Consider the following 14,968-nt stretch of genomic DNA (forward strand, 5'->3'; position numbering starts at 1 on the left):
CTTGATACAAAATAACCTAGACTGCATTATTTTTCCAATTTATGTGTCAGACAGATATTTCAGACAGCATATAGAATCATACACATTATTTCCTCTGCTCTTTAAAAATGAGTCGGCTATCTACACAAAAGTTGGCTCCTCTCTGTTCCTGCATAATCAGTATGACTACTTTCTTCCTAGACGGAGGCAAAATTAACATTTGCAAACTTAATAAGCATAAGATTGCATACCCCTAGGGACATGGTCACACTTAACATTCAAAATGTATCTTCCCCAATTAACATTTTAATGACATCAGCTACTGTGTTGCTGTAAAAACAACAAAACATCCAACAACCACTGGACCTTTTCATCTTAGAACCCTAAATTATGTGTTTTCATTATAACTTTGAGATGAAAATTCCATACACAGTAACAAAATAAACAAATTATTGAATTCTGTCATTGTCTAGAGGCCTGATGATACATGCTTCTTTACTTGTATCATTTCTCATCATCATGCAAAGTTGACAATCAACTCCTGCCATACAGTTGCGGTTTATCTCAGTTGATCTTATTAAAAATGATTGTTCTGTATTGTTACTGTTATCATTGTCACACCACCTGTACAGATTGCAAGTGTTTTCCGTAAATATTGAAAATCCCAATATTTCCTGCTGCTTGTTAGGTGCAGTTACAGTTTTCTAACACCAGGTGTCTCCCAGGGGCTCTCATCATAGTCCAGTGGTTGTCTGACTCTACATGCATTAATCTCAAGTATGATGTTTCACAGAAGGTCAAATAACGTTTGAAAACACATGCATAAATGTCTTAATTATTAAGTTAAGATTACATCATTGTTGCTGCGATACAGCATAGATTAATGGATGGATGAGAAATGTGGCATTTGTCTTACTTTCATGTGTCCAAATGTCTGCAGGAAACAAATGGAAGTGTTGAGTTTTAGTTTATTTAGAAATGCAGATAATGGTGATGCACAGCTATTCCTAATTGTCAGTAATTATGCTTAAATGACTGTTAGAGTTACTGTTTATGGTGTTTTAAATGATAAGCCCTTAACTTGCTTTGTTTCACTGATGTGAGGGAAGTGTTTGAGATCCTGGTCAACACCGTGAAGGACTCCAAAGCTGAAAACCACTTCCTGTCCTTGATGCAGCACCTGTTGTTGATCCGTAATGACTATTTGGCCAGGTAGCACATTATACACATACACAGTACACAAACTTCTATGTTAATGACATAATTCAAGGCTTGCTTTACCCATTATTGTGATGAGGGTGTCTTTTAATCAAAATTGTAATCAAAACTACAATATAGCCAATGTATTAATAATTGGGTGTCTAAAAAATAAACGTACTATTTTTGATCTTTATAGGCTCTTTTCCACTAGCGCAGCACACCTTGCCACACCTCAGCACGGCATGTTTATTTTGTGTTTCCATTAGCGATGATACCCAGTAGTTTTTTAGTACCTGCTCTGAGCTGACATTATGCGTGACGTCTTCAGACTGCCGGCCGTTGATTGGTCAGATTGCCATCACAGGAAAAAAAGACTTAACAATCCTAAAAATGTGGGTTCCAACAATTACCAAGGAAATGTCTAAAATCTCTGTATTTAACAGAGGAGTCTGGTGTATTTAGTGACAGCACGGCGAGCTGCATCACACCCCTGCTGTTGTATTTCAGCTCAGTGACTGTGTCTTACTCCAGTCATGGAGGAAGAACTTAGCAAATCTTTTTAATTAACTGATTCTATTGATTCAGTTGCACTGAAGACAACTGCTTTACAAGTCACTAGTTTGTTTGTGTGGCATGTAAAACAAAGTCACGGCAGTTTAATGCAGCCGTGCTGTGATGACTCCACCCACATTGAGGAGGTACTATATTGTAATGGAAAACCAACCAAACCGTGTAGAGGTGAGGCGAGTCGAGGCATGTAGACATGTAGTGGAAACATGGCATATGTCACTTTACACTTAATTTGCTACAAAGCTTAGGAAGATGTATGATTGAAATAATCAACCACACTATTCTAAAGAAAGCTGCATGTAGCACAATGCAAAGCTGTGGGTTCCTTCATATTACTGATATATATTTAAAAAAAGCCAAAATAACCACAACAAAAGGATAAAGAAATGCATTTTTTCAGTTGACACTCCTCATCCACCCCTCTCCCTCCTCTTAGCCTATCCTTTTATTTGCTGGTTGTTTCTTGAGCACTGCTCCAAATCTGTGAAATGAATACATGCAATGAAGTTTAATTCCATTCCCCTCGTATCACCAGAGAGACTTTCCCTGTGTCCTCTAAAACCTTAGGGATTTAGTTTACTCACAAGTTTTAGTTAAACTTGGGAGAACTGAGGAGATAATGTGTGCAGTTGTGCACATTTATGTCCACTTTAACAGGCAAAATGTTTCTTCACATACTATCACAATATGTACAGGCCTGAACATATTTCAGTAGAGTTAGTTGTGTTTTCCTGTCTTTTCCTGATGGTGGACAAGGAAATTGTGGTGTATTTTTAGCAGAGTTTGGGGAATAAACTGTGAGAATGGAAAAGGTAAGTTGGCCCAAACAGCTGGTCCCAGCCAAAGTATTTTTAGCTCCTCTTCTATCTCTTCCATCCTTCCTTTTCTGTAATCCTGCATTCTCCAGCCAGGTGAACACAATATACGCAGTCTGTAATGCACTCCACACAGAGAGTGGGAGGGAGAGCTGCAGAGTGACAGAAAATACAGCTTGGTAATTACAGAGATGAAAAGAGAATGTAGGCGGAGGGTGAGACAATAATGAAAAAGAAATTGGGAGTTGAGGTAAATTGCTAGGTAGATGCTGAGAGAATGAGGGAGGTATGTACACAGAATGGAAGAGTTAGCATTTATGTCAGAATGAATGACGGACAACCTGCTGTTTTGCTTTTTTTAATTCTTTGTACGGCTGTATTTTAATCTCAAATTGAGATGGAGTTTACACAGGTGTATACCTTATACCTTTATTTAAATATGAATGGTCATACTTATAATGGTCATACACAACAATACATACTGTTTGTCTTCTTTGTTTGACATCATTAAATTTGGATTAGTGTTTGTCAAAATGTGTGCAGCTATATGTGTACTGACAACTTGAATCCTAATATACCATCTAAATGTGCTGCATTCAGGAATTAAGCTGTAATTGGGATCGTCGGAATTCAGATACACAACTCGAGTGTATTTCACTTTGAATGTGTTTTCCGGAAGGACACTAGATGGCTCTCTTGCTCCACCAATAAATCTACCCTTGAAGTGTAGTGAAGGATTGGAATAAGTGTTGGAGAGAGATAGGGTGACAAAGAGAGATGGGTAATGCAGGGGGGGCACATATACACACACAGAATAAATAAAGTATTGAGTTTGTGAATCTGGCAGCATCTAATGGGGTCAGGGAATAAGACACCTCTAAAATTGAGTGTCTGTGTGAAGCTCAGTTGATCAGACCGAGTGTGTTGGGTATACACCAACACACTCGCAAACGCAGTTGCACACAATCAATCTTTGTGACAAGAAACTCAAACTGTCATGCTCACACAGACAGCCAATCTCAGTTACAAAGACAAAGTGACAAGGCATGTGTGTTCACACACTTATCTGGACAAATGAACCCACTTGCTCTTTGTCAGTCCCATTCTTTACTCACAATTTACCCTACATTTTTTGTTTGATTAGAATACTCACATCTATTACATAATATTGTACATTTTTCATATGCTGTCTTTTATTGTGGAGTTAATTTGCAAAATTAGAAACTGACAGTACAGTCAGCTCTTTACAATCTTCTTCACTCTATTCTCTGTTTCCTGATCCTTCCATCCCCCCCCCGCAGGCCTCAGTACTACAAGGTGATAGACGAATGTATCGCTCAGATCGTGCTTCACAGAAATGGAGCGGACCCTGACTTCAAGTGTCGTAATCTCAGCCTCAACGTTGAAGGCTTGATAGGTGAGTAGATTGACCAGAAAACACACATGAACAAACTTTTCCTTTCTTCTCTCCCTTGGTGTGTGTGAACTACTGCTACTACTTCTCCAAACACTAGCACAGTGACTGTGTTCCTGTCAATGGCAACATGCCTTCATTTAAGTGAATATCACCACATTACAGGTGCAGTGGTCTGGATTCCCCACAGGGTGGTGCCAGAGGGGGATTGTCCATTACTTTTAACTGATTTTTGCTACTCATAGTTGTGGTTTACATTGCGTTAATCACAATTTCATAAGCTTTGTCAAACAAGCAATCCCATAATCTGATATCATAATGTATTTGGTAAAATGTCTTTGTCTCTTGTGTTAGATGGTAACTTAAAAGCATTCATGGTTATTGTATTTACTGTAAATAAAAATAGACAACCATGGCTCCTAGTGCATGCATCTGCAAGAAAGTTCTATGATGGCCACTTGTACGTTTCTGGTAACATTTGAGTTTGGACTGATATTCGTAAATATAGATTTTATGAATTTGAGTGAGTATGATACACCTGATTACTGTTGTAAAATAAACCAGAGCCGAGTTAGGGGTGCAGGACACGTCTCAAGAGTTCAATACTCTTTATTTATGGCCGATCTCTATTGCCCAACACAGGAGGTTCTAATTGCATTGCTTCTAAATGTGTCCTGACACACTCACACACACACACACACACACACACAGGCTGGCTGGCCTCCTTTAAGACTGCCAGAGTTATCGGTGTAAAGCAGCCCAATTCTGCCCTGCATACATTATTTAGTGTTTTTCTTTGAACTCTGAAATTCAGCACAGTTTTCCCCACATTCTGTCTCACTTAGTGCTCTCTTTCTGAAGTTTGTCCCATTTAGTCCAGCCACCATGAGAGAAGTAACAACCCCTCCATTACCCATCCAATAACCATGTGCCATGTACTTGCACACAAATGCACACTCTGAAATTGGATGGGTTGGCATTTTATTGTAAAGTTCTGTCATGCAGATAGATTTTTTTTCTTTGGTTTGTTGATAAGACCTTCTAGACTTACAGAATCTGAAATAGTTTCAGCTCCTTCATCCATGGGCGATCATTTTACAGCAGCTATCGAACCTCATTTTGTCTCATCTTTTTCATCTACTTTCTTAAATAATATCTAAATTTTCCAGTTTAGCTTTTCACAACTCTTCTGAGTCTTCGATCTATCTTCTTGATTTTCCTCCTGGGCGTCATGATTAGCTGTCTTTGATCCAGTGACTATGTGGTATTCATCTTCATGTTAATTAGCTCCTTTACTGCACATACTTGTTAAGCCCTTTGGTGCTTAAGCACCTGTAGACCCTGCTATTATTCATTAAGAGTATACCATTGGTTAGTCTGTGTCCTTTGTCAAGCAGAATAACTTATAATGAGATTATTCCCTGGCTGTTTTATGGTCGGTTTTCTTCAGTCTTGCAAAATAGCAATTGTTGCCTACAAGATTGTCTAATAAACTGTGTGAGGTGTATTTTTCCATAGAGGAAAACAAGTGAGAGTTTAAAGAGTGATATCTGGAGAATTACTCGGACTGTTGCAGGACATTGATTAGTGTGATAAGAGAAAAAATATGAGGATAGTTAGGAAGAGTGCTCTCTGTTTATGTGCTTGTTTGTGTGTACACATCATGTGCCAAACTGAAGATTGCAATGTCTCTATAGCCAAACTTATTGTTTCAATCAACCTTTTTACCATTTTTTTTCGCCCCCTTTCTTCTGTCCTTGATTTGTCTGCAGATAACATGGTGGACCAGACCAAGGTGGAAACCAGTGAAGCTAAGGCTGCTGAGCTGGAGAAGAAGGTGAAACACACACATTATAAATACACACAACACAACACACACACACACACACATATACTGTATGTCTACACAGAGAAGCACACAAGCCATTACAGTCGTATAGACACAACAGAAATTTGTACATTATAAGCGTACACTTCCCCCTGACACGTGCACACTCGCATACAAACTACATCATAATGAAATTGTATGCACCCAGTGTCTGGCTGACATGGGATGGCAAATGAGGGGAAAAAAGAGGCACAGAGGGTAAGTGAATCAACATGCACATGTCTGACAGCAAACCAACAGACATATTTTTACTGACTATCAAAACACACACACTCCCACACACACTCACACAAGGGGGGTAAATGCCTTGATTGCACCATGCTGCTACTCTGATATTTCAGTCCGAGTGACAGGATAATTGCCAGGAGGGAGGTAAAACTAGCTTTCATTCTGGCTCATGAAAAGACACACAGACTGATGTGGGATCATATCCACACACACACACACACAAATACACATTACATGAACACACTCAGATTAATATTTGTTGACCACACACCAAAGTGCGAGTGGAGCATGGAGGGGTAATTGCAGGCAGGAATTAAGGATGAGGCTGTCAGGACACTGACAGTGAGAGTAACAGATCTGCTGTTAGCAAATTAAACAGCCATGTGTGTGTTCATGTATTCACCTATTTGATCACTCCTAGCCTGTTTGTCAAGTAAAAATCTTTATACAATTATGAAAGTTAGAAAATTAAACGTGGGGGTAAGGTGGATCTCCCATTTGTTTTTCCGTTATGGACATGAAGTCTTAAACATGGATGTGAGAAATGAGCTCACAGAAGTCCACTGAAGCATCCTAACTCAATAATTGACACTAATTTGCAGTGTAAATTATACAATGAAACTGAAAGCAACTAGATTGCAGGAAATGGCTCCTATGGGTCTTTGAGAAATGTAAACTGCTGCATTTTCAAGAGAGAGGCTAAAAGTATATGCATGCCAGCACATTTGCACCCATATCTCTTTCAGAAAAACTCACTGGTGTGCTGGTTGGATTTTACTACATTTAATCGATTTGATACATTTCTCCTAAATTGTCCTTCAAATGACTAATAAAACATGGCTTTTGAGGTCTAGTACATTTTACTCACCCATTATTTCATAACAATCCTGGAAATATGTTTTTTTTGTCATACTCATTATGACTAATGTCAGGCTGAGTTTTAAATCAACTCTATTACATGCAGAGGTTCTCCAAAGTAGAAGGAAGAGACTTTTTTTGTTTAACAGCTGGACCTATCTGTCACAGGCAGCACATAATCTGGAAAAGACACATAAATAGCTGAATATTCATTGCACAACAGACCAGGGACGCCACTTTTAACAATGCATATTAGAAAATGAAGGAAATTTGGAGCTTAACCTGCCTATTTTTCTCTTTGTCTTTGACTTATATGTAATTAGCTTGATGCAGAGTTGACGTCACGCCACGAGTTACAGGTGGAGCTTAAGAAACTGGAGGGTGACTATGAGCAGAAGCTACGGGACCTGGGCCAAGAGAAGGAACAGCTGGCTTCTTCTAAGCAGGAGCAAGAAATGGAAAACCAGGGACTCCAACAACAGCTCAGCACTCTAAAACAGCAGGTACACACAGACACATATGCACACCCACCTGTTACTGTGAGCTGTTATGCCCCAATAAATTATTTTTCAAATAAGTCAAACACTAATGTGTTTACCATTCTTACTGTCAAGTGTTGAGCCTTAATGTGACAATTCCATCTTACAGGTTCTTGATTTGTAAATAAGTCTTCCTATACCCATTTTTTTGGGTATAGGAATGTACCCTTATAGTGATACCCCCAAAATTATAACATTTATTTAAATTTTACAAATGGTTTTAAGAGATGCTGAATCAAAATAACAGAGTCACCAACAGAAGTAAACTGGTATAAATAAACTGGTATCAAAAAGGAAACATAGCTGTAGCAATATCTACAATATAGCCACAATAGCCATAGTCACAAATGTGAACCATTTCTCTCTCTCTCACACACACACACACCCACACACACACACTATTCTCCCAGAAAACGGCCAGTTAGCTTTCAGACTGTGACTGTGACTTTGTGAGATCACAATGTCACGGATGTAACAAACACAAAGACAAGGGACGACCCCCAGACACGTTTCAGACTGAGTGGAGGCACACTCAGAAGTGTTTGGATATCAGGGCATTGCTATGTCAAGGAGACTGTGTGATTAAATGCATGAGTAAGGTCCCTCTTTAAGAACAAATACTGTAGATTTGTACATGATATAAACATAAACGCTACAGTATGATTCAAAACCAAATTTTAAAAACTTTGCAAACTTTTTCCTCATTCAAACTGGGCAAGGTGGCTTTGGAGCACTTTTTTTTGTTTTTAAAAAGCCTATATTTACTCATTTGAAACCATATTGATTCCATCATCAAAAGGCTCAACATAAACAAACAACATATCACATAATCACTGAAGAACATTGAATGAGACTAAGTTTTTGTACTGGGAACACACACAAAAAGAAACTTTGGCAAAAGCTGCAAGAGGTAAAATATTTCAAGGTTTAGATAAATGCAAGATTATGCAAATCTAAGCACACAACTGTCCAACATAACATCTATGCACACCCACTCAAACACTGAAGCCTCCTGGCTTTAAATGCTAGGGTAGCATGAAAAGAAAAAAAAAACTTCAGTATTGGGTTGAACCCAAATCGTCAAGAGATTAAAAAACAAAAAAATAATTAAGAAAAAAAAATGGGGAGTGGGGAAATTAAAGTATAGTGAGTAAATAAAGATGAATAAAGGGAGAGCATTGCCAGGATACTGTGAGTGTGTATGCGGTTCTGTTCAATGATAGCCGGGGCGGGGCAAAATAAGTATTGTTTAGCTGTCGGTGTCCCGCTGTCGTGCAAGCTGGACTCAGAGTTACACCCCAACTCACAGTAGCACCAAGTGACCTAGAAGCATGTGTGTGTGTTTCTGTCAGTGAGAGAGGTACACCGCTCCAAAATGAGCTTCATTCAAAGTGGCTAATGCCAGCAGTCATCTTCTCCACATGCAAAATCTCAAACACTTACAGACACATATGTAGATGCAGTTGTCCAAAGCATAAACAGCATCATGTGCCAAGCATCAAAAAAAGCTTCTCATACTAAGCTGGCTCATTTTTCTCTGTGTTTGAGGCACTGCCCATCAAAGATTTCTTCACACATAGAGATGTCTTACTATTTGACTGTGATGCTGTGCCCAACTCTTCATCTGCTTCCTCACTAAGAAAGCCTGCCTCAGAGACCCTATTTGCCAGTTACCGTCTTATTTTCAAAGTCAGGAGAAATGGCAAAATTTGATTATGTTGCCTTCAAACACTCCCATCACACATTTTACACACCTAAAACACACATTTAGTATTTCATTTTGATCTTCTACACATGTGTACTCTTTTTGGCCGCACCCTACCTTCAGAACAAATATCAGACGTCAGCTGATGCAGCAGACATAAACTAAATATTAAATACAATTAAAGTCAAAAAACGTTTTCTATTCCCGAATATGACTCTTGTCTAACAAATACATAGGAAAAAGTCGATGCAGTTTATAAGAGCAGAGATTATTGCCCTCCCATTCAAACCATATTATTTTGTTGGCTGTTTCTCCACTTTCAGGTACGGTTGTCTTGCAGAACAAAATCAGATGTACTTGCATGCATCAATGAATGCACCGTAATCTGGTCATTTATAAAACCCTGCACACATGCATGGAGAGTGAGTGAACAAATAAAAAGAGAAGGATAGAAGTGACATTTTCTTGAATTCACGGGTAATTATTCAGAGTTGGAAAAACACATTATGCCTGACAGTGATTTATTTTGTGACACTGAAATGATCCCAGCCTCTCCTTGGTCAGTTGTGCCACACAGACAGACTTTTTAGGGGGTACATGGCTGGAGGTCAACATGTCTGGGAAAAGTTTGGGACCCACTGTGCTAGGGCACAAACTGAAATAGATTAAATTGGCTAGAAAGAAAAAAAGAAATGTTTGCAGGATGTTTTAGCAAACTCTTCAAAGTAAAGGCTTTAACATCTATGAGCCGGAGTTAACTCGGAGCACTTGACTTGCTTTGGTGTAAGTCTAAAACCTGGAGGCCGTAATGTGGCATTTCCTCTCACTCAGTAGTAACTCAACTACAGGCCAACCGCAACTGACTGAAGATTGATTACACAGCACCCTGTGAAAGTGATGAATACCACTGCAAAAAAGCGAGGCTAAATTGGAAGTATACTGAAAGGTGGTAGATTGAAATGAAAAAAAAAAAGGCATGGGGGGGAAAAAAAACCACACCAATGTAATCAGTAAACTAGAAGCCATGAAAAAGGAAACAAAGAGTGTTTCTCAAACCTAATAGTGCTTCCTGGTGGGGCCTCGATGGTCCACATACAGTGCAGGTTGTGTTCATAAGGAGCTGGATAGCCCGGAGACAGGATACGACCAGAGGGCTCGTCCTTGCTGGTGCCTCCGCACTCCGCTAGAAAGAGTTAAGACAACAAAGATACACATTTACAAAGGTGAACAATGGCTGGGGGGGAGGGGGGTGGAGGAAAGAAAACGAAAATTGCAAGCTCGTCAATGTTTGCAGAGTGAATTTAATAAATGAATACTGCAAGGCTGAGCATGTTAACATAACAGCAACGGCACCGCGCCGCTGCCAGTAAAGTGCATCACATCACTTTCCATTAATCAATAATTAACTGACATAGCAGCCATATACTCCTCAGCGATGTGCTTTATCATTGTGTTTGCCATTTAAAAGTAGGAGGGAAAGTAGCCAACTCAATATACTTTATATGTATGTATATATAGTATATGTTCTTGGCCCAGCAAAGACAATCCCTCATCTCAACCATGATTTATCAGTATTTTACTTTATGTCCAAATGAGCCAGCATATGTACTATGTGGGTAAAGAAGAGAAACATGGCTTGTTATGAATCACGGGAGCTAAGCCCCACTAGAGGTACACAGCGTTACCTCTGTCTCTTAAAAATAAACACATATCACATATCTGTGACACTACATGTCAAAATCAGAGGCCACTTTTGTCAAGAACACTGCAAAGAAACGCAGTCACACATAATAAATAGCCATCAGAAAAGATGGATGGCTGAAAAGCAGCCCCTTCAATTATCACCATGTACCCTTATCAAAAACGTGAACGGAAACAAAGAGAGAAATATTTCCCAACATCAGGTTTGAAGTGTTTTGTTCACATATTGAGGCCATCTTAAGTGACAAGAGGAGGATAAAGTGTTGCTTGTCTTCCCCCGTGAGAGGAAAATAGCTCCTTAAAACGGGAGAAAAATGGATGTCTTGGAGTCATACTGATGATGATGGCAATGGTTGTGAGATCCATCAGTGACAATAAGCTCTGTGCACGAACACAACCACGCTGCCAGACACAAGCGGCGCGCAGACGAGTAGGAAGGACACAAGGAACTCACTCCACAAAGTTAAAATGTGCATTTACATTTAACAGACATGAGGGAACCAGGGATAATAGAATGCACAGAATAGAATAGAGTTCTTTATTCCTTATTGTTCAGATCATCTTTGCTGTCACAGCATAAAAACACACACATATTTTGGAAAGCCTATACTTACTTACATCAACTTTTCAAAGGTTTTTTAATGTCACTGACACTGTAAATATAGAAAATGCAATATAAAAAGAAAAGTCTCCATCAGGCTTTACTCTCTCTGTGCGCTTTTCCCTCAGTGTGCCATCCTTTTTGAAGAAAACTTGCTGTTTCAGGAAGAGAAAAAAGAAGGCGGTGATTTATCATAGCAGGACAAAGCCATCTCTTTTCGTCTGGCCTTATGACCTAAGAAAACTGCTCAATGGCGTGGCAGTGCAACTCCCTCAGCTACTCTTTCCCTTCAATCTGTCTCTCCTTACATCTCTCTAAAAGTCAACCAAGGTCCTTGCCTCAAATCTCGACTCAAGGTAGTTGTTCACACCAGCCTTGTTTACGCAGGTTTATCCAAACCCCGTGGAGCATTAATGAACAAAGTTAAAAACCTCTGAAGCGAAACCAAGGGACTGGACTGCGGACTTCTTAAAAGAGGTGGTCCCAGACCTCTTCCAAATGAACTCTAAAGCAGTTCATTACTGGTGTGAACACTATCTGCATCCATCACAGGGAGCGTAGCATTTATGAATACAGCCTTGGTGTTCTCATCCCCAGTGAGGAGAAGGGAGAACAGGGACTTATTGGTATTTCTGCTCATGGTGCATTTGAGCTTTATCAAACTTTCACCAGGTGGGCACCAACAAAACACACTATTAGGTGTAAACCACACAAACTCCTCCTCTCCCCTGACTCTGGACACCCCAGCTCCCCTGTACCAAAGCATCCTCCAATGTTCTCCAACTCAACCACAAACCACCAAATCTGGGCCACAGGCATCCTGCACTGGCTTCCCATCTCACAACGCATCCAGTTCAAAGTCCTCCTCCTCCAGTCCTTTAGACACCCAGGACTAAGCACAGAATCTGGGGAGATGGAGCCTTCTCCACTCCAGTCACCTCCCTCTGGAACTCACTACCCTAACTCATCCATGACTGTTCTGACCTCTCCTTATTCAAATCGCTCCTCGAAACTCACCTTTTCAAAAGGGCTTTTAATCTTTAATGATCTTCTTTCTTTTCTCATTAATTACTACCTTATTCATTCTTGTGCTTTTTTTTTAAATGTAAAGCAATTTTAAGTATCTGAAAAATACTATATAAATGAAATGCATTACTATTACTATGATTCAACACAACATCATGGGTCATGATTTATAATGTATGGAAAGAAAATTGCATATCAAAAAATGACCCATTTAAATGCAGTTCTTTAAATGTAAAAAAGATATGGTCCGTATTAAGACCTCCAGCGTCCAGCCTAGAGCAGGACAGCAGGTTGCAACTTTCCTCTTCTGTGACTTTCAGGACATGAACTATTCCCGCTGGTTTCAGCCGACTTTCATCCTCCTTCATCCCTGCAAACTACACCCCTTTCTTCTGCGTTGAGTGTGTCCCCACTGCCGCAAAATAATCTCACCGTCACAAACAGAAGCATTCCCAAATTTACTCTCGCTGTTAGGGTGTCATCCGCAGTGAAAGGGGCACAGGGAGGACAAACGTGTTGAGAGATATACAGAACGCCAAATGCTGTTTATGCCTCGACACGAAATTACCTGTCAGCTTGGGTTGAAAGGGGAGCCGAGCAATATTATTCTAATCACCTTGGCTGATGTCACAGGACACAATTCCGCCCGTTTTCTATTTTCTGAGCTGCGAGCTGGTTCTTAAGAGACTCTGTCATACCTGTCACCAAGGAGATCCAAAAAAACTGCTTTGGGTTTGTCACTTTAGTTTCATAGACGATGTGTGTGTGTGTGTATGCCATTTCAATAGTTTTGAAAACATTGCATATAATGTGTCAACTAGCAACCAGTGCCAAACTACACAAAAAAAAGATCACATGTATCCTCTGATTAACCTTTACGGGGATAATATTTGGTTAATATTTTCAAAGTCTTCCCACCAGACAGCTCAGGGGTTAAACATCTGTCTATAGGCGTGGGTGTGCTTGTTAATGCAGTAAACGTCAGTTCAGTAAAAGAAATAATATAAAGCAAAAAGAGAGATTTGCCACCATGATGCAAAAACAGCACAGTCATTTCCAAGGAGGAAAATGCACAGGATAAGGTGCTGGGAAATCACCCAAATGCTAAAAATAGCGGCGCTAAAATAAACTGCACTGGCTGATTCAGTTTGTTGTTATGATGAGAAATGAGGTCAGACATTTTTTATTCTTTCATTGATACAAAAAAAAAAAAAAAATGAGACAGGTTCGGATTAGCATTGTGCCAGACTGAAAAGCGACTACTGAGAAATATTGTATTACAATGTCACACAACGCAGCTACAGTATGTAGTGTAGCAAATAGGTAATAGGGCAGAATGACACTGACACAACATCCCATGCGGTTTCTGACATGAGAATGTTTAGTCAAATGTTGCATTTCATTTTAAAGCACTACGGCTTAGCATTTCCATTTTATGCTAATAAACAATCCTACTTCAAAACATTTCTATGACAATGTGAGCCACGAATACGATTTCAAGTACACAGGATAATAAACCAGTAATTTAGCACTTGATCGCGCATTCATACTGGATCAGAGGAGAGTTACTCACCAACACAGAGTGGGAGGGGGCTGTCCCACGCCCTCCTTTCCCCCCTCAGACAGGTGAGCACTTCAGGTCCTTTCAAAGTGTAGCCCGGGTCACAGCTGTATGACACAGTGCTCCCTGCAAAGTGACCTTTGTCCTCCCTCTTGTAGCCAAACTGGGGAACACCTGGGTCCTCACATTTCACCAGCTCAAAACCTTCGAGAGAAAGAGATACAAGAACAAGGATTAGCAGGGCGTCAGGAAGGATGCACGTATGTTATGAAAACAACATACAGAATAGGTCGAGATGTGAAATATGAAATGTACAGTAAGGTGGGTGGGTTTGTTTGTGGGAAGAACTGTATTACTCACTGGTGAAGTGCAGCTCAAAGCCTTTACTGGTGTTATCTGCATTGCTGATGAACTCTAGCCACATAGAGCTGGAGGTGGAGTTCAGGGTTGCATCGAGCAGCTCGCTGCCCGTAAATACGCCCAGCAGACGAGCGTTGTTACTGCCGCCGTCAAAAACCTGAATGAAAGAGAGGGCGCAGGAGGAATAAAGATGGTCATATGTGTGCACACACACACACACACACACTTATCTGCAAACTCAGAGAAGCTATATCTGCCTCCCCCCCTCACTTTAAGCATGTCATCCTCCTCCAGCCGAAAGTCTCTTGCCCGCAGCTGGATGCCTTTGCCGGGCTGCGTTTGGATGGAGTAGATGCACTCGTGATTGTTACCGTAGTAGCCGGGGTAGTTGGGCGAAAGCAGCACCCCTTGCATGCCAGTCACGGATGACCCGCATTCAGCTGGAGAAAAAGGGGAGGAGCAGAGAGAGCGACAGACAAAGAGAGAGGAGGAAAGAAACAAAAAGGGGAGATGGTGGAGAGAG

General features: G+C 40.3%; 2 protein-coding genes across 2 annotated transcripts in view; one reads left to right on the plus strand and one right to left on the minus strand.

The window, feature by feature from the left end:
• Window positions 1–14,968, minus strand: part of csmd2 (CUB and Sushi multiple domains 2) — a 222,569-nt gene that overhangs the window by 78,661 nt on the left and 128,940 nt on the right. The window contains exons 23-26 of the mRNA XM_044052677.1: window positions 14,716–14,885; window positions 14,446–14,602; window positions 14,098–14,289; window positions 10,253–10,379 (exon numbers count right to left, since the gene is read on the minus strand). Of these exons, the coding sequence (XP_043908612.1) occupies window positions 10,253–10,379; window positions 14,098–14,289; window positions 14,446–14,602; window positions 14,716–14,885 (646 nt within the window). The remainder of the gene's footprint in view (window positions 1–10,252; window positions 10,380–14,097; window positions 14,290–14,445; window positions 14,603–14,715; window positions 14,886–14,968) is intronic.
• Window positions 1,005–7,587, plus strand: LOC122786394 (protein diaphanous homolog 1-like). Its single transcript, XM_044052676.1, has 4 exons — window positions 1,005–1,191; window positions 3,866–3,981; window positions 5,751–5,815; window positions 7,276–7,587. Exons 1-4 carry the CDS (start codon window positions 1,151–1,153, stop codon window positions 7,570–7,572), a joined length of 519 nt encoding a protein of 172 aa, XP_043908611.1. The 5' UTR covers window positions 1,005–1,150; the 3' UTR covers window positions 7,573–7,587.

The sequence above is a fragment of the Solea senegalensis genome, linkage group LG20, assembly GCF_019176455.1.
Source record: "Solea senegalensis isolate Sse05_10M linkage group LG20, IFAPA_SoseM_1, whole genome shotgun sequence".
In the NCBI taxonomy this organism is placed as follows: domain Eukaryota; kingdom Metazoa; phylum Chordata; class Actinopteri; order Pleuronectiformes; family Soleidae; genus Solea; species Solea senegalensis.